Source organism: Sminthopsis crassicaudata, chromosome 4 (genome assembly GCF_048593235.1).
Source record: "Sminthopsis crassicaudata isolate SCR6 chromosome 4, ASM4859323v1, whole genome shotgun sequence".
Lineage (NCBI taxonomy): Eukaryota > Metazoa > Chordata > Mammalia > Dasyuromorphia > Dasyuridae > Sminthopsis > Sminthopsis crassicaudata.
The window spans coordinates 204,932,294-204,952,936 of NC_133620.1; the positions used below are offsets into that span (position 1 = coordinate 204,932,294).

The 20,643-nt window shown below is 32.0% G+C and overlaps 1 protein-coding gene across 3 annotated transcripts in view; it reads right to left on the reverse strand.

Moving 5' to 3' along the window:
- Positions 1 to 20,643, reverse strand: part of GRIK2 (glutamate ionotropic receptor kainate type subunit 2) — an 805,940-nt gene that overhangs the window by 260,352 nt on the left and 524,945 nt on the right. For all 3 annotated transcript variants that reach the window (XM_074310214.1, XM_074310215.1, XM_074310216.1), the window contains exon 11: positions 11,354 to 11,560. In XM_074310214.1, the coding sequence (XP_074166315.1) occupies positions 11,354 to 11,560 (207 nt within the window). The remainder of the gene's footprint in view (positions 1 to 11,353; positions 11,561 to 20,643) is intronic.

The window sequence follows — 20,643 nt, forward strand, 5'->3', positions numbered from 1 at the left end:
TACTATTTTAAGAGAATATGATTAATTACCAAATTAAAACTTAAAAAGAAATATCAATCTGCAAAGAAAGAATCCACATGCAAACTTTCATGTAGCCTATAGCAAAGTTTCTTAAATTATGGATTGCAATCCTATATGGGGTTATGTAACTGAATGTGTGTAGGGGGGTGGGATTGAGAAAAATGTGTCAGCAGTAAAATGTATCAAATAGTCCAACAAAGTTTAATTCTTTATGTAAAAATAAACAAGTACATCCATCTCATTAATATGCAAATTTGCTTTCATCTTTAATAAATGACAAAATTATATATATATATCAAAGAATTATTTTAAAATAATGTTCTTTATGATTTATTATTAGCAAATATCTATATTATTTTATATATCTATATACCCAGTGTCACATAAATTTTTTTCAGGCAAAAGGACCTCATAAGGGGAAAAAGTTTAAGAAGCTATGGCCTATAGTTCAATACTACAGGGCCACATATAATAAGGCAGAATGCAAGACAGAATAGGTGTTGAAGAATATGTTATATTAGCTTTGTTCTAGTTTATTCTTCCCACAGAACAGTATTTAACTTATTTTTTTAATGGGAAAATAATAATTTAAGTTTGTTGAGGATATAAATGATAACTTTTAGCTATCTTCTCTAGTAATTATCCCACTATTGTGTACTTAGTAGGAATATATGGTGAATAGTTTTGATTTTAGTGCATTACTATATTCAAATTCATATAGTAACTTGAGTAACATGTGGTACAGCATATGTAATAAATGTGACAAATAGGAGGCTAAAAGAAAAACAAGAGAACTGGAATATCCACTATTTTAAATTATGTGATTTTCTTGTAACGAAATATAACCTTCCAGGAAAACACATCATTTTAAATCATTGGATATTCCAGTTCTCTTGTTTTTCTTTTCACCTCCTAATTTCTTTCTTTTGCCAATTTCACAGACCATTCTCATCTCCAATTTAGATGAGAAGATAAGATGCTATTTTGTCAGTTTTTGTACTCATAACAACTGTAGAAATAGATCATGTGTGGCTTTTTCATGGATAAAAGCTGTTGGGTGTGTGTGTGTGTGCATGTGTGCAGATACATATCCACATATTTGTGTGTTTATATATAATATACAAATGTGTATATACATGTGCATTTGTATATTGTATACATATACACATGCATCTCTTACATAAAAGCATCTTCACCTTGTTAAGGCATCTTCACCTTCATCCATTTATCCTAAGCTACTCTATTCAGTTTAATAAACATATTGAATATCTATTAAATTCAGAGCACTATGTTGAGGATACAAAAAAGAAAAGTTATTCCCCATGAGAGCTTGCAACATAGAAGAGAACAGGAAAGTTATGATATCTATGAATATATATATATATGTGTATATATGTATATATACACATATATATATATATATACATACATATGATGTCACTAATTATATTATAGTAGAACTTGAAAAAGTCAAAAGAAAGAAAAGATATTAAAGGAAAATTTGAGGGGGCAGAGATTCACACCAGGTGAAAGGATTAGGGAAGGTTTCTTGGAAGCAGTAGATTTTCAACTGGACCTTGAAGGAAGATGTGAATTTCAACATGTGGGCACAAAGAGAGGCATTAGACTGAAAATGCATTAAGGTTGGTACAAATGAATAGGATAAGATCAGGAAACAACCAGCTTTCTGATTTGCTGAAAGTTAAAGTATATGGAGTAGAGTTTTATGAATTAGGTTTGGAAAGGAAGATTGAGACCAAATTATAGATGACTTTAAATGTAAGGAACTCATTTCATGCAATGGAATCACATTGTCAGGCTTGTACACAAGAGAACATATTTTAGAAATTAAAAGGATAAATTCAGAGAGAAAATACACTGAAAAGAGCATTCTCTCTAAGAATATGGAGAATAGAAAACTAGTTTAGAGGCTACTGTCATAATCCAAAGTGATAAGTATAAAGGAGGGTAAAGAAGAATCAACAAGACTAAGCAATCAAATCATAACTGAAGATAAGAAGAACTCAGAAGTCAAAGATTATCATGAAGTGTCAAGCCTGAGCTGATAAAGAAGTGTTAGGTGATATAAGTGGATAAGTAAATGATACATATTTGAGAAAAAAAAAAATAGAGTACAAGTGATGTTTGTTTGTTAGTTTATTTTAAACTAGAATACCAATCTCAGAAAAGACATTTGAGATAAAATTAGTCTCCCTCTGCCAAGGCCACTACTATCACCTCACTTGTGTCTAATAGTAAGCCAATTATAGATACAATTTCAATGACAATGCTCTTTTGTTTTTCCTTTTGGGGAAGTATAAGAAAAACTAAAAAAATGTACTACTGAATTGTGTGTCCTGCTTCAAATTTTGTTAGTTTGTAGTGCCACTAATGGGTATGAAAATTGTACAAGAGTCTAAAATTAATACCTTTTAAAGAATATTTTGTGTAATTATGCTTTAAAATACAGTTGATTTTGTTTTCTCTATAATTGGTATTAATACATCTTCAGCAGCATATGCAAGGCTTATATTAAACATTGTGTCTATTATTAATTTTTTTCAACATTTCATGACAGAGCATGGGAAATTCTCCCTTTTTTTTCACAAATGGACATTATTATTTTTTTTGTTCTCAGAAAAATACCCTAATAGAGTCTTTTAAAAACTAAAGTAACTCTAGAAAAATGTAAGCACTTGAGAAATGAAAATTAAAGCCTTGAAAAAAGAAAGTGTAGTTCAACTATTTTAATAGTCTCCATTTCAGAAGACTCATGAGGCAAAATTAATTTTGCCCTGCCATCACGACCACAACTACCACTTCTTCTGAAGTCTAAAAAGTAATCTAATGAAACAGTTTCAATGTGTCATTTTTTTCCATTTGAAGAAAGTACAAGAAAAACTGAAATTTTATATAACTGAATTATGTGATAATACCAAAAAAGTCAAACTTTATTGCTATTTTATCAAATATAATAGCCATATCAATAACAATTTAAAATATAATTTCTATTATTAAAATTTATTATTGAAGTACACAGTAATCATTATTCATCCCATTTATTGCTTTTTTAAAAATTGTTTAGTAATTTACATTTTAACATCAAAAAGTCTAGTAGAAGAGTACTTTGATATACAAATATAAAATATAGTTTTTGATAAGGTATAGAGGCTTGACCCGTCTAATTTTTATTAGCTACAGAAGGATAAAACGATTAACACACACACACACACACACACACACACACACACACACACACACACACACACAAAGTAAAACCCACACTAGTCTGTCAATGCCTAGTTTCAACAACATAGAAGCATCCCCCATCATAAGTGGATGTGTTGGGCTGGGCATAGCCTTCTTTGATTAGTAGCCTCGGACTTTAAAATTGGTGAGACTGGTCTGATCACTTTTTTGTTGTTGTTTATTTTTTTTCTACCATGTTTTCTGTTGTTCTTACTGGTTGTGTACAAAGTAACATAACCAGTCATTGGTGAAAATTCCAGTTCACCCACAGTGAAGGTATTATGAACTGAATTAGTGATGAGAGAAGGATGTCCCTTCTTCTGCTCCCTATCTTTTACCTCTGGTTCTAAGAAATAGGCTTGGGGGTATTTGTTTCTATTCTGTGTTATTTTTGTTCAGTCTCAAGCACTAAAGGCAATCCTATTTGACAAGAAATTTGAGCCACAGTGAGCTTGAAGCCAAGATTATACGTGAGGTAGTGCATCAAACCAGCCCCAAATGGAAGCTCTAAAAAACCAAGATGCCTAGAATTTGAGCTTCAGAGTGAATATATACTAGAAATTGTTTCTTTAGGAGCTGAGCTACATTATAAATCTAATATCTTTCCTCCAAAGGGACTGAACTGTAAAGGAGAAAGGGATTATGCTTTTCAGGTGTTAGCAGGAATTTATATCTTTAGATTATCTTTTTTAAAATAAATATTTTTATTTAAAAGTTAATCTATTAGTGGCCAAATGGAATTGAGGTGCAGAAGAATCCCCCCTACACTTAAGGTCACATCTTCAGCAGAGAGTCTACATACCCTTAAATTGCCTTGAGAGGACCAGAGAAGTCAGACAGAAGGGTAATCTAACATACATGCCTTCAGGCAGAGAGAACAATGATACTCAGGGCAGGCCATGGTAGTCAGTGCTATAATTATAAAATGCAAATAAAAGTAAGAGACTTCACTGACTTGTAAAGAAATAGAAATGGAGATAGCTACGTGGGACAGTGGATAAAGCAACAGCCCTGAAGTCAGGAGGACCTAAATTCAAATCTGGCCTCAAATGATTAACACTCCCTAGCTGTGTGACTCCCCAATTGCTTCAGGAAAAAAAAAATGGAAGTGATTGAATTCAATAAGCATTTTACTATCTTCCAAGTAAAGGGTCGAAAGCATCCTCATCCTTAATTGCATTCTTTCTGTCTGCTGTTAAATTGACCAATATAATATTTTCAAAATGGTTTTCTTTTTTCCCCAATATTTTATGTTACCACATTTTAGCATTTTCTGATTGACTGTTTTTGTTGAAAATTACTTGCATGTGACCCTTAAACACTATGAACATATGTAAATATGAACATAACTAAAAACAAATAATTTTTGGAATAGTAACAATTGGGAGGATTATGTATATATTTATGAAGAAGTAGGTACCTGAGCTTAGTCTTGATATTATAAGTCAGGGATTCTATCTAAGAGCTTTAGCAGGATTGTCTATGCCAAGGCACAGAGACTTAAGATGGATAGAATGTAATGGATGGGAAACACTAAGTAGTACAGTTTGGCTAGAATGTTGAGTGTGTGAGGCAGATTAATGTGAAATGAGTCCAGAAAGATGGACTGGAACCAAATTGTGAGTCTTTAATTGACAAATAAAGGCTTTTAAAAAAAATTCTAGGGTAGAGTGTTCTTAGATCTGCATGTGAGGGGATGGGAAGAGGGGAAGAATAAGTACCTTTTAGACAATCTGGGGAAGCCTATGGATTCTTTCTTTAAAATATTTTTAAATCTATAATTGAATGAAATGTTAAATTTTAGAGGTTAGTGAAAATAAAAAATATAATTTTGTCTTCCTATCCAAATTCATGAATCACCTGAAATGTATCTAAAGATCCCTTGGAGATCTGATGATCCCAAGGCAAGAATCCCTGCTCTAGAGTCATGTACAAGCCTCTGATACTCTTTAACCATAGGAATAATATGATCAAACCTGTGCTTTAGGAATAAAAACAATTGGCAGCTGTAAATAAATTGGCAACGCAAGAGAATGGAGTTTGGAGGAAAGGTATTTTCAGCTTTTGAGGCTTTACTTTATGTATCCTTCAAGAATAATACTGTGTTAGAAAAAATAAAACTTTATTCTTTGCTTCTTTTTTCTTTATTTTTCAAATATTTGATGAGTACCCATTATATTCACAGAAGCATATTACAGCATACTTTTTCTTTAGATTCCTCAGCACCAGGTACAATGACATAAACAAATAAGATAATTAATTTAAACCTAGGAAGTCATGAAAATAACATAAGAATTATATGATATCAGTCTTGCAGGGGCTTATAATATAATTAAGTACTTATGTGGCGGTTTTACACATCAAAATTAATAGTAAAAATAGAAATCTAGTCCTGACTCTGCTGCTCCTGAATTAAAAAATACATGATAATGATCAAATTATTTCATCTCTGTGGGATTCAGTTTTCTCATCTATGGAAATCCAAGAATCAAACTATGAATATCTTCAAGATTTTTCTGTTCTAAGATTTTTGTATATACCATGAAGTCATAGAGAAGAAGGTAAATCAGAGCTAGAGTGACTTGAAAAGCCTTTGTGCAATTGTTGGGACTGGTTCTGAACTATCAATATGTCACAATCAACAGCAAGAAATTCCTTTAAGGTTTAGATTAAAGAAAATTGACAATCATGCTCTCCCTGGAAACAGCTAATAATAAAAATATAGAGTGATAGGCCAGAAATCAGAAAGACTTGAATTCAAATTGAGCCTTGGACACTAGCTGTGTAAATCTGGAAAGAATCACTTAACCTGTTTTCCTTAGTTTCCATTGTAAAATGAGGATAATAATAGCATACACTTCATTGGGTTTCTGCATTAGAAAGTATGGCTCTAAATTCCCTGATTTCTAATCTCTTACACTTAGAGAAAAACAATATTTACAACTCTGAAGACTGAGTAAAAAATGGATAAGTAGAGAATGAAAAAGCAACACAATAATGATAAATAGAAATAGAAAGACAAACAGAAGTGAAAGGTGTTTCAGATTAAAATTAATATTTTTCCATATCTTATGTTCTCAGTTATATTTATTCACAAATATAAATGTTCTCATAGGGGTTTTATCATAAGATTATGGCCTTTGAGCTCGAATGAACCTGAAGGCCATTGAGTCTAGCCAAATCATTTTACAAATGTATCAACTGAGATAAAGGAATGACTATAGAGGATAATACAGAGAATAGCAGTAAAGTTGAGCAATGGTTAAAATATAGGACTTGGAATCAGGAAGACAAATCTTCAGAAGTTCAAATCTGGTATCAGACACTTTATAGTTATGGGCAAGTCATTTAACCCTGTTTGCCTGATTTCTTCACCTGGAAAATGAGTTGAAGAAGGAAATTGTAAGCTACTATAGTATCTTTGTCAAGAAAAATCCTAAATAGGGTCATGAAGAGTTGGACATGACTGAAAAATGACCGAACAACAACATTATAGAGATAAAGGGTCTGAGATATTATTTAAATCTTCCTGTCTTCCTGTTGCAAGTTCAGTACTTTCTCCCTTACATTAATCTGCCTCTCATTTAGGCAATCAGGGAGTATTTATTAACACCCCTATGTGCTTGACTCTATAGTAAGGTCTTACTTTTTTTTTTCCTACACTAATGAAAACAATAGCAAAGGTTTAAGATTAATTTTAGTATCCTTATTTTCCTTGATCAATCTCATATTTATGTGAATTGTTAAGAAGCAAATTGGATATTTCCCACAGTTTCAAGTAAATAATTAACATTAGCTCTATGAAGAGTAGTATCATCTAAATAATTTTGAGTCCTGAATTAAATCATAAAAATATTGCATACATGGCCTGAAGCAACAAGTAAAAATGATTCCCAATTTTATGTACTACTTGGACTATTAGATTTTTTTTATGTCTTTCTTTACTATATTCATAGCTTACCCAACTCTTTCAAATGAAGAATTTTGTTATTTTACTTAACAGAAGCACTACAAATAAGAGTTATGGTGACTCTTCATTAAAACAATACCACACATTCCATCTGTTAGCTTTGTATTTGTACAAGCATTTTAATTGGGGCACTTACAAAAAAGAACAGGAATAAGATGTTAGAAAACATATAGCAGGGCTTCAAATGAGTTTGGTGTTCAAATTTAACAGCTTTTTATAACTATTAAGCCATTGTTTCACTATTCTAATAAATATTCTTGAAAGCTGAACATTCCTCACATTTTTATTATTTATGTCAATCCCTAGTTATTTTCTGTGCATTAGGAAAACTGATGAAAGCTCTAGGCTACATCTTATAAAGCACAATGAGTATGAAAACAGCATACTGATGGAGTAAAAGAACTCTTATATTTAGATAGTCATCAGTCTGACAACTCATAAAAGCCACATAATCTTGTAGATTCCTAATGGGAGTTGAAAAGAATTTATTTTTCACTACCAACCATCTAAGAAATGCCAAAAATAATCAGACTAGTAGAAAAATCTCCAGAGCAGGTCATTGATAGGAAGGAAAGCCTTTTTACTTCACATTATTTTTTCTGCTTCCTTTCTACTATAATATACATTTTCCCCAATTCTGGAAAAAGTAGCCACTAATAAAGCTATGTGAGCCACTTTTCAAAGTATGTTTGATCCTTCTCTCAACTTTTCATGTGCAAGTCAAATGAATTCTAAGTAGAATTATCTTCCCCAAGACAAGAATCATCTGGAATTGGAGACATGCTGGGACATTTATATCCAAGAGAATTCATAGTGCCAAGCTTTATTTGGAGCTGAAATCTCATTTCATAGATTTCATCTCAGTGCACACAAATTCACCAGAATGATAAAATAATTTCTTCTACCCTTCCTGCTTTTAAGTGATAATTTTCTCTAATACTCCAATAGGTATGGTATATAACAAAACACAATAAGACAGGGACAATGTTCTACAGTAGAAAGAAGACATGTTCTATTCATGGCCCTCCCCTGCACCAACTGTGTGGCCCTAAGTGATTCATTTAACATTCCTGAGCTTGTTTTCTCATCTATGAAATGGAGAGAATTCCTCCTAGTCTACCTTATAGAGATGTTGAGACAATCAAATATCGTAATGTATATGTCAGTCAATAAATATTTATTAAGTGCTTACTATATCATAGGTACTATACTTAATACTGGAATGTAAAGAAAAGCAAAAGATAATCACTCAGTTAAGAAGCTGACTGTCTAATAAAGGAAAAAATGTAGAAAAAGCTATATAATGATAAATTTGAAATAATCAGCAAAGAATTAAGGGAGATCAGGCAAGGCCTCAAGCAAAAGGTAAGACTTGAGCTAAGACCTGAAGAAAGCTAAGGAAGCCAGGAGAAGAAAGAAAGCATACCACAGCATGGGGGACAGCCAGTGAAAATCTCCAGTCAGAAGAGGAGAGTTTCTTGTTAGAAGAACTACAAGAAAGTATATGAAATTACTTTGTAAACTGTAAAGCATTCTATAAATATTAATAATCCTAAAGGGAGAGAGGATATATAATACATGCAGTTTCTGCTTATCTATCTATAAATTATTGAGAAAAAAATATTAAGCAAGTCTTTGCTATGAACCAAGCATTATTCAAAAGCTTTGGGGACACAGAAATAAATGTGAAAAAGCTCCTATTTGTTATTATTAAAGCAAAGATCTGACCATTTTAACTTGCCTGCTCAAGATGTTCTAGTGGCTACCTATTGCCTCTAGAATAAAGTAAAAAACTTGTCTATTTGGCATCTTCAATCTGGCTTTAACTTATCTTTCCTGAGTTGACATTAATCTCTCTTCTATCTCTCTATTTCTGTCTATCTATCTCTTTCTCTGTTTCTTTGTCTCTTTCTCAGACACACACACACACACACACATACACACACGAATACACATATACTCTGTTCCAAAGAAATTTGACTACTGCTTGACCACCTGCCACTTAGGTAGTAAAGTAGATTAGAATGCTAGGTTGGGAACAGGAAGTCATGAGTTGAAATCTAGCCTCAGGCACTTGCTTGATGTGTGACTCTAAATAAGTCATTTGATTTCATTGGTCTCATTTTCCTCATACATAAAATGAGAGTGGTAAAGCACTCACCTTCTAAATGGATCAAAGGAAATAATAATTGTAAAATGCTTACAATACTGCCTGGCACATACTAAGTGCCACATAAATGTTAGCTAGTAGTGATAGTAGTAGTATTTTCCTCATAAGACTGTTACATCTACTTCCCCTTTATCTTTGCACAGGTATGCCCAAAAATTATGTCCCTCTTGAAAACCCTAGTTGCCTTTAAGGCTCAGCCTAAATACCATCTCCTACAAGAAGTCTTTTCAGATCTTCCTGGTCATTTATACATGGCTTTTCCCTCAAAATTATTTTGTGGATTTACAGGCTATTCCAAAACTTACATTAAATATCATGGGAAGAGATTTAGTTTTTATCCTTGTCACCAAAGCACTTACCACAGGGACTGAAAGAAAGTAGGCATGAAAGCTGGTAAATAGATGGCCTGGAAGTGAATGTGGTTGGTTTAAGGTCTAGAAGTAATGGTCTACTGAATCAATCATCAATCAGGAAAAAATGATAATGTGTAAATATTAGGCAACATGGAGAAAGGCCATAGTTATTTTTTTAAAAAGTGGAGTTTCTATTTCATTTTGAAACAAATGTATGAGGAAACATGGCCTGGTATACCATCTACTGACATAAATCACAAGGATGTAAGATTAAACTTTGAAGTGAAAAAATGATATCCTGATGTTCACATAAGTGAGGGAATGCAAATAGGCAACAGTAACCTGATAATTTTATGTAGTAAGTTTGTCAAAATTAAAATTGGATGACAAGCCCTAGCTTCAACTCATTGGTTGCAACTACTAGGAAGCTAAGTTTGAGTAGATAGAGTCTGGTCAGTAGTCAGTAAGACCTGAGTTCAAATCCAGTCTCACATATTTTCGCTGCTGAACTTCTTAACAGCAGATATAGATTTTTGCGTTTCTTTATATCCCTCGTGCTTATTAGCACAGTGTCTAACATATAGACATTTAGTAAATGTTTATATTGACTATAAGCCAAAGAAAGGAAAATGGACAAGAAAAATATATGTACACATTTTTAAGTGTTTGTTAATCAACCTATGTTTCTAGTAGTATGATTTTAGAGCACTGAGAAAGCCATTTGCTTATATTTGACACTTCTGGTGATGGGATTTTATTTATACTACAACATAACATAATATTAATACATGTAATTCTTATTTTATTAAATGTGATACTGACCAGATGGCTTAAAAATAAGAAATTGTCAAAAAATACATGCAAATATGTCAAAACAAAAGAAATCAGAGGCAATGGCATAGTTTTCACAAAGATCAAACTGTGTTTCCAAGACAGGAATTCATTGGCCCTACTGACTGAGAAATTATTATGTTTTTGAGGGGCCAAAGGAAAGGATGCCTGACTTTTTCAATTACAAGCAATTGGCTATAATGGTATTAGTTTTGACTCACATTGGAATGCCCTGCTTTTTCTTTGTTCTTTGCTATTTGTTTGAATTTATATTTTATTTTGAAAATGAAAACACAGCTAATTCTTTATATTTAGATAGTATATAAAAGTGTCTCATTCTACTTATCAGGATAAGATTTTGAGAGTCACTTTGCAACTATCATATTTTACTCTTAACAATAGTATATTTTTTTCAAAGAATTAACAGTGTGGTTTATCTATTGTAACTTTGATTAGGACACAATGTTGATTTTAATAAGGAAGGAATCAAATTCAACATAGAAAATTAAAATCTAATGAAAGGTTCATAAATTTTCCACATTCTGATATACTAAACACTAGTTGATGTAAGATATAAAACTTGATCATTCCTATATATCAAATATCAAATGCAATGATGTCTTCTAATAAAATGACATTCAAATTTAATAATAAAGAAATCCTCCAGAAATATACTCTGTATCTTGAAAGACTTACATAATGAAAAAAAAAAAAAAAAAAAAGTTGATTCTACAAGGAAAATAAAACCAAAACACTTACGTGATCAATTAGTTCTCGAACCATTCCATTCCACTGTCCATTGACATCATCCTGGGCTCCATATTTTCCATCCTCTACAAGTCTAATCTCATAGGTAAAGCCAAGGATTGTAGCTAGTTCCCTGAGAAGGTCAATGCAATATCCCTCAAATCGATCATTCCCATATAGTGGCTTATCAGACTTCTTGAACATCACATAGGGTTCTTCCTACATAATTGAAAACAAAAAGAAGAATTTCAGTTAATATTTGTGCATCATAGAAGTCAAAGAATTTCACTTAATCATTTTAATATTAAATGGCAGGTTGTTGGGGTTTTGTTACCAAAGTGATAAGTATCTAAAAGACAGAAGAAAACAAGACAAACAACATATTTTCCACTCCTGCTGAAGGCAGTTCTGTGTTTGAATATATAATACTAGTTTATGTTCTGTGAAAATATGGATGAGACATGACTTAACTGATATAGTGGACAAATACAACAAATTGTATGAAATTTATTCATCTTTGTCAAATTTGTACTAACACAGATTGTATCATTTAGATTGCTTTTAACTCTCAATATTTTCACATGATTTTGGCTTGATTGTTTTCCCTATTTTAATAAAATGAGACTAGATCTTAAGACCCATAGGTACTTATAATATCTTACTTGATTTTTCTCCTTAATGAATATTTTTTGCCAAAGAAAATGATATTTTAATTCATTGAAACAATAAAAATTTCAATATCTAAAAAGAATCAGATGTGAACATTTTACCCTATAGACCTATTTCTCTGATAAAACATATGGCATTTTTCCCATTAAAAATTTTAGCATACTTTTAATACTATAAGATTTAGTCACAATAGTATATTTTAAATTCCAATGTATAAGAGAGATTCAGGTAAAAGCATCAGAGAATAATTTAGTGAAGGTTTTTTTGTTTTCAACAGATAGATTTTGGTACTCTTAAAACTTTCTTTGTTGTTATTTGGAAATATTCTTATGGAATAATAGTAAAATTACTTTGGCCTACAGCTAACTGAAACACTTAGGATAATTATAAAAGCATTGGTAAAATTTGAAGAGCATTTTCTTTTTGTATTTGTTTTATATGTAAAATATGTAGGTAAAGTTCTAAAATTATTTTCCAAAAAAAATGTGTCACTGGATATTTTGTTTAGATGGTAAAACAATGTTGAGAGTAAAGTACAGAAATTTAGCAATTTTCCTGCCTCTTCTTAATTACCCTGTCAGTAGAAAGATTCAGGAGTTAGCATTTTACTTACTTCCCTCTTTACTCAGTAAATTCAGTATAGTTTATCATTTCTCTCTCTTCCATCTCAGAATTTCATAACAGAATATTTCAAAGTCATATTTATGATCTTCCAAATACTCTAACTAACCAGTTCTTCAAAGTTTTCATGACTTACATCTCTACTCTATATGAGTTACAGAAATGATGACATTCTTGATCCAGCCATCTTCCACAAGTTTTCTATTTCCTTGTATATAGATGCTGAGATTTCTTTTTTTTTTAATTCCATCTTTCACAATGCCTTACAATGTCTAATTCTGCTCTTCATCCTCAAAATCATCTCCATGTCTTCCACCCTTATTCCCTCACTCCATTCCTTTCATCCTTTCCCCAGGTCCTCTTCTTTGAATTATTTGCTCCTTTGTCTTATCTTATCTTATAATCATCACTACTGTCCTATTATGTCTAGCAAAACCAACACCAATGATAGTTACTGATCACAAGTCTCACCAAAAAACAATATCCATAGTCTCTATGCTTTGGTACTGAGTGTCTTCCATGCCTGGAATATATTAGTGCCTCCTCTGCATCTCATTGTATTCCTGATTTTCTTTCATGTTCAGCTCAAAGCCCAACCTTCTACAATGGAGACACTAGTACTTTCTCTTTGGGATTATATTCCACATAATTGGCATATAAATTTATATAAATTTAATTATTTAAATATTGTCTTCTCCTTTAGAATGCCCCAAAGGCAAAGATTGTATTGTTGTTGTAGAACAACTCATTTCTTCTAATCTGTGATTGTTGATGTTGCAGGCAGCTAAACTTAGGAAAATCTGAGTTTAAATATGGCTTCAAAAATTTACTAGCTGCGCTACTACTGGGATTATATCCCAAAGAAATACTAAAGAGCGGAAAGAAACATATATGTGCCAAAATGTTTGTGGCAGCTCTTTTTGTTGTAGCTAGAAACTGGAAGATGAATGGATGTCCATCAGTTGGAGAATGGTTGGGTAAATTGTGGTATATGAAGGTTATGGAATATTATTGCTCTGTAAGAAATGACCAGCAGGAGGAATATAGAGAGGCCTGGAGAGACTTAAATCAACTGATGCTGAGTGAAATGAGCAGAACCAGAAGATCACTGTACACTTCAACAACAATACTGTATGAGGATGTATTCTGATGGAAGTGGAAATCTTCAACATAAAGAAGATCCAACTCACTTCCAGTTGATCAATGATGGACAGAGGTAGCTACACCCAGAGAAGAAACACTGGGAGGGGAATGTAAATTGTTAGCACTAATATCTGTCTGCCCAGGTTGCATGTACCTTCGGATTCTAATGTTTATTGTGCAACAAGAAAATGACATTCACACACATGTATTGTACCTAGACTATATTGTAACACATGTAAAATGTATGGTATTGCCTGTCGTCGGGGGGAGGGAATAGAGGGAGGGGGGGTAATTTGGAAAAATGAATACAAGGGATAATATTATTAAAAAAAAATATATATATATATATAATAAAAAAATAAAATAAAATAAAATAAAATAAATTGCTAACTGGGTTAAAAAAAACAAACAAACATACTACTGTACAAATGATTAGAAAAGTATTTGTCCAATATATTGTTGTAAGCAATAGATTTTAAAAGTTAAAAAAAAAAAATTACTAGCTGTGTGACATATGCAGGTCATTTAATCTCTGCTTATTTCAGTTTCCTCACCTTCCCCAAAATGTTGTTAGGATCAAATGAGATTAATAATTGTAAAGTCCCGAGCGTGGTGCATAGCAGCTATTGTTATTTTTGTTGCATCTTTAACTCTCTTTGTATCTCCAGCTTTTAAAATAGTATCTTTAATGTGGATACATGTTTAATAAATGTTTATTGACAAGTCCCAATTATGAAACCAACTGTGTCATCTTAAGCATGAACTCATCTTGAACTCATTTCTTCTAATATTGGATTTGTTTCTTCTTCTCTTAAAAAAATGATAGGAATCTCAAAGAATTACTGCATGGAAAGTGCATTGTAAATTCCAAATTTTTAAATAGCTATGAATTAATATAAACTATGATGAAAACAGCTACCTACATAAATACAATTAGACTTCCTTATAATCATATATTTCTACAATATTTAAGATAGTACAATTATGTCATAAATCTTTGAATCTAGAATGCTCCTGGATGCAATTTATGTCATATATTCATCCATTATTATATTTATATGCATATGTCTAAGATCTTGAATAAATGTAATTCTACTGCATTATATGATAGTTATTAGTTTGTGGTATATTGGAGAAACATATTGGCTTAGAAGATAGAATACTGACCTTAAAGTCAGAAAAACTCCAAAGCTCGGCTGCCCTCCTACACATACCAGTTTTATGAGAATTCACAAGTCAATTGTACTTCATACAATTCATTAAGGGTACACAGTTGGGCAGTGAGGTCGTACAGTAGATAGAGTACTAGCCCTGGAATCAAGATGACCTGAATTCAAATGTGTCCTTAGACAATTATTATGTAGGTAAGTTGCTTAAATTCAGTTTGCCTCAATTTACTCAATTATAAAATAACAATAACAATAGCATCTACCTCTAAAAGTTATTGTAATAATCAAATGAAACAATATTTGTAAAATGTACTTATCACAGTGACTGACACCAAACTTGTATTAACTATAATAAAAGATGAAGAGAAAGTGATGACTTTTGCTTGTGAAGGAGTTTCTCTATGCCACTGAAATTACAGGCAAAATCAGGAGCAAAATTGTAGAAGAAATTATGACTTCAAGTGAATGAAATAAAATGCAAACCTTTTTGTGAAAAAAAAAAAAATGTCCAGAGGTGCTAAACACAATATCAAAGAAGACTTTGGTCTTCTTTAGAGTGCTGGGGGAGAGTCAAGATTACTTTTGTAAAATCAGGAAGGTGTTCGAGCTTTCTCAGTTTTCCTCAAAAACCACATGAAATCAAGTCTCTGAATAGAGTTTGATGAGATGAACCTACTCTCCAGCTCAAGATACACTGGAAAAACATCAAGAAAGATCAGTCTCACTGGGGTGAAAAGGGTGTTCAGAGCAGCTCAGACAGATTCTGGGAAAGCTGGTAAGAAGGTCTTAATCACAGCAAATCAGCAAATAAGACCCTCAGTCCAAGCTCATAGAGAAGCAGATCACTAGGGCAGCTTCCAGTCCCAGCTGAGAAGGAAAACTCTAGGAAACCAGGCTGTTTCTTCAACATTTTGCAAACACAAGATTTTGCTCCATGCCATGCTCCAAGCCATGTGGTTCAGAGCTGCACAGGAAGCTTGGCAGCACTCACTGTACCCCAGGAGCACAGCTAGACCATAAAAGCACAAAAAGAGGAAATACCAAAACAATGAAAGAAAAAGCACAAGAAACAGAAGATAACCTTGACCAAAGAAAGCTACTATGATGACAGGGAAACCAAAACAGCTAACTCATATGAGGAAAAAATATCAACAGAAGGAATTTCAAAGAATGATATAAATTGATCTCAAACCCAAAGAGACTTCTTGGAAATGTTCACAAAAGACTTCAAAAGTCAAATAATAGAGGTAGAAGAAAAAAAAAAATGGGAGAGGAAATGAGAAATATGCATGAGAAAGTCAACAATTTGGAAAAGGAAGTTAAAAAAATTGTCTGAAGAAAACAGTAGAATAAACCAAATAGAAAAAGAGATACAAAAGATAACAGAAGCAAATCACACATTAAAATTTAGAATAGGGCAAATGGAAGCTAATAACTTTGTGAGACAGAAAGAACCAATCAAACAAACTAAAAAGAATGAAAAAAATGGAAGAAAATGTGAAATATCTCATTGGTTAAACAGCCAACCTGGAAAGGAGATCCAGAAGAGATTATTTGAAATTTATTGGACTATCTGAAGGCCATGACCAAAAAAAAAAAAGAGCCTGGAAAATCTTCTATAAGATTTCATTAAGGAAAACTACCCCAATATTCAAGAAACAGGGGTGGAGGGAAAAACTCACTAAAAGAATTCATCAAACACCTCTGGAAAGAGATCCCACAAGGAAAACCCCAAGGACCATTGTTTTGTGAAATACCAAAATTATTAATCTCAAGGAAAAATACTGCAAGTTGCCAGACAAAAACAATTCAAATATCAAGGAGCAACATAAGGATTACCCAGGATCTGGCAGCTTCTACCGTAAAGGATCAGAGGACCTGGAATACCATATTTTGGACCTCAAAGGACCTGGGGTTAAAACCAAGAATTAACTACCAAGTGAGATCCAGCATCATCTTTCAGGGGAAGAGATGGAACGTCAATGAGACTTCCAATCATTTCTATTGAAAAAAACAGAACTAAACAGAAAATTTAATGTATAAACACAGGACTCAATAGAAGCATAGAAAGATAAACAGAGGAAAAGCACATATTTAAGGTGAAACTATTTATATCCCTGGAAAGGAAAATGATAGCTGTAAATCTTGAGAATTGTATCTGTCACTGGGAAAGACAGAGGGATCCATTACATGGATTGAGGGAATAGCTGTGAATGGGACCGAATGGGATGACATCAAAGAAAAAGACATTAAGGGGTAGGAAAAGGTCTGTGTTGTTAAAAAAGGAGAGGGGGAAGTATACTGGGAAAATTATTTCATATAAAGAGGTGCAAAAAAATCTATTACAGACTAGGGAAAGAAAGGAGGTGTCAAACTTAACTTAATCAGTTTTCTCTCTAAGAGGGAATAATCTAATCATTCAATTGAGTATAGATATTTATCTAGACCTATAAAGAAGTAGGAGGAGAAAAAAAAAAAAAAAGAGGGCCAGTAAAGAAGGGAAAGCAGAAACACTACAAGAAAAGATAATAGAAGAGGGGAAGGTTTCATGCAAGATAAGGTAATTGGTAGAGTGGGTTAAAAAACACTACTAAGAAAGAGAAGGTACAGGAGGGATAAAATATAAAGTAGTGGGTAGAATGGGTTAAAAAATGTTAGTAAGAGAAGAGGTAAGAGTGATTGGAGATAAGGTAGTGGGTAGGGTTAATTTTTAAAAAAACTACTACTAAGGACAGGTTAGAAAGAGAACAAAAGTATATTCTGGAGAAAATAGGATGAAGGGAAATATAGAACTGGTAAACATAATTGTTAATGTGAATGAGTTGAACTCTCCCATAAAATGGAAGCAAATAGCAGAGCAGATTGAAAAAAAAGAATCCTACCATATGTTGTTTACAGGAAATACAATTCACACAGAAATACATACAGATAAAAGGCTGGAACAGAATTTCTTATGCTCCAACTGAAGAAAAAAAAAAAAAAAAGCAAGGATAGCAATTCTGATCTTAGGTAAAGCAAAAATTAAAATAGATCTTATTAAAAGATATAAGGAGGGAAAATACATTTTGATAAAGGGTATGGCTAAATAATGAAGTAGTAGCTATATTAAATTTTTTTGCACTAATTGGTAAAGCCAGCAAATTTCTAGAGAAGATTTTAAGCCAGTTATAGGAAGAAGTAGATAGCAAAATTATTCTAGTGGGAACCTCAACCTTTCCCTCTCAGTATCAGACAAATCTAACCACAAAATATATAAGAATTAAACTGGTGAAGTTAATAGGATCCTAGAAACCTAGATGTGATAAACTTCTGGAGAAAACTGAATAGACACAAAAAGGAATGCGCCTTTTTCTTGGTACTACATGGCACCTACACAAAAACTGACCATATATTAATGCATAAAAACCTCACAATCAAATGCAGAAAGGCAGAAATAGTTAATGCTTCCTTTTTCAGACCACAATGCAATAAAAAAGTATATTCAATAAAAGACCATGGAAAGATAGATTAAAAACCAATTAGAAATTTAAAAAACCAATGCTAAAGAATGAATGGGTCAAACAACAAATCACTGAAACAACACATAATTTTATCCAAGAAAATGACAATAATGAGACAGTACACCAAAATCTTTGGGATGCAGCTAAAGCATTTTATCTCTCTAAATTTTATCCCTCTAAAAAACTACATAGCTAAAACAGATGAAGAGATTAATGAATTAGGCATGCAACTAAAAAGTTAGAAAAAGAACAAATTTAACCCTCAATTAAATACCAAATTAGAAATTTTGAAAGTCAGGGCAGTTAGGTAGCGCAATGGATAGAGCACCAGCCCTGAATTCAGGAGGACCCAAGTTCAAATCTGGTCTCAGACACTTAACACTTCCTAGCTGTGTGAGCCTGGGCAAGTCACTTAACCCCAGCCTCAAAAAAAAAAAAAAAAGAAAAGAAAAGAAATTTTGAAAGTCAAAGAAGGGGAAAATAAAATAGAAACTAAGAAAACTATCAAACTAATACACAAAACTAAGAGTTGATTTTAATTTAAAAATAACAAAATAGATAAACCTTTGGTTAATTTGATCAGAAAAGAAAACAACCAAATCACCAGCATCAAAAATAAAAGGGGTGAATTTACCACCAATGAAAAAGAAATTAAAGTAATAATGAGGAACTATTTTGCTCAATTCTATGGCAGCAAGTCTGCCTATCTAATGGAAATTGATGAATATTTACAAAAATAAAAATTAACAGAAGAGGAATTAAAATACATAAATAGTCCCATTTTAGAAAAAGAAATTGAACAAGTCATTAATGAACACCCTAAGAAAAAATCTCCAGGGCCAAATAAATTCATGAGTGAATTCTATCAAACCTTTAAAAAATAATTAATTATAATACTATGTAAACTATTTGCAAAAATAGGTAGAGTACTGCCAAATTCCTTCTATGACTTCTATGACAGTGCCAAATGTGGCACTGATACCTAAACCAGTAGGCCAAAACAAAGAAAGAAAATTATAGACTTCTCTCTAATGAATATTGAAAAAATTTAAATAAAATATTAGCAAAAAGATTACAGCAATTTATCAGCAGGATAATATACTATGACTAAGTGGCATTTATGCCAGGATTGCAGAACTGGTTCAATATGAAGAAAATGATTACCATAATCAACTCATGTCAATTAAAAAAAAAAAAAAAACAGAAATAAAATGATAATCCCAATATGTGCAGAAAAAGTTTTTGAAAAAATGCAGCACCCATTCTTATTTAAAACACTAGAGATCATAAGGATAAAGGGAGCTTTCCTTAAAATAATAAGCAATGTCTATCTAAAATTTATAGCAAGTATTATTTGTAAAGGAGAGAAGGTAGGCAGATTCCCAATAAGATTAGGGGTGAAAAAAGGATGCCAATAATTACCACTATTATCCAATTTTGTACTAGAAATATAGATTTTAGTAATAAAAAGAAAAAATAAATTAAAGGAATTAAAATATGTAATGAGGAAATAAAACTAACACTTTGCAGATGATATCATGATATATTTAGAGACTCCCAGAAAACCTACTGGAAACAATTCACAACATTAGGAAAGTTGCAGGATATAAAACACATTCACATAAATCAGCAGTATTTCTATTTATTATTGACAAAGCCATCAGCAAGAGATAGAAAGAGAAATACCATTTAAAATTATTGTAGACAAAATAAAATACTTGGAGGTCTACCTTGCAAGATAAGCCCCAAAACTATATGGATACAATTATAAAACACTTCTCACATAAATAAAATTAGATTTAAACAATTGGAAAAATATCAATTGTTCATGGCTAGGCCAAGTTAATACAATAAAAATGACAATTGGTCTACTTGTTCAGTGCTATATCAATCAAATCGCCAAAACATTATTTTATAGAATTAGAAAACGATAACAAAATTTATCTGGAAGAAGAAAAGGTCAATAGTACCAAAGGAATTAATGAAAAAAATACAAAGGATAGTGGCTTAGCAGTACCAAATCTAAAACTATATTATAAAGCAGCATTAATCCAAACCATTTGGTATTGGCAAAGAAATAGAGTGGTGGATCAGTGGAATACATTAGATACACAGGGAACAATAACCAAAGCCTCTAGTAATCTAGAATTAAATAAACCCATAAACTCAGTATAAAAACTCACTATTTGACAAAAATTGC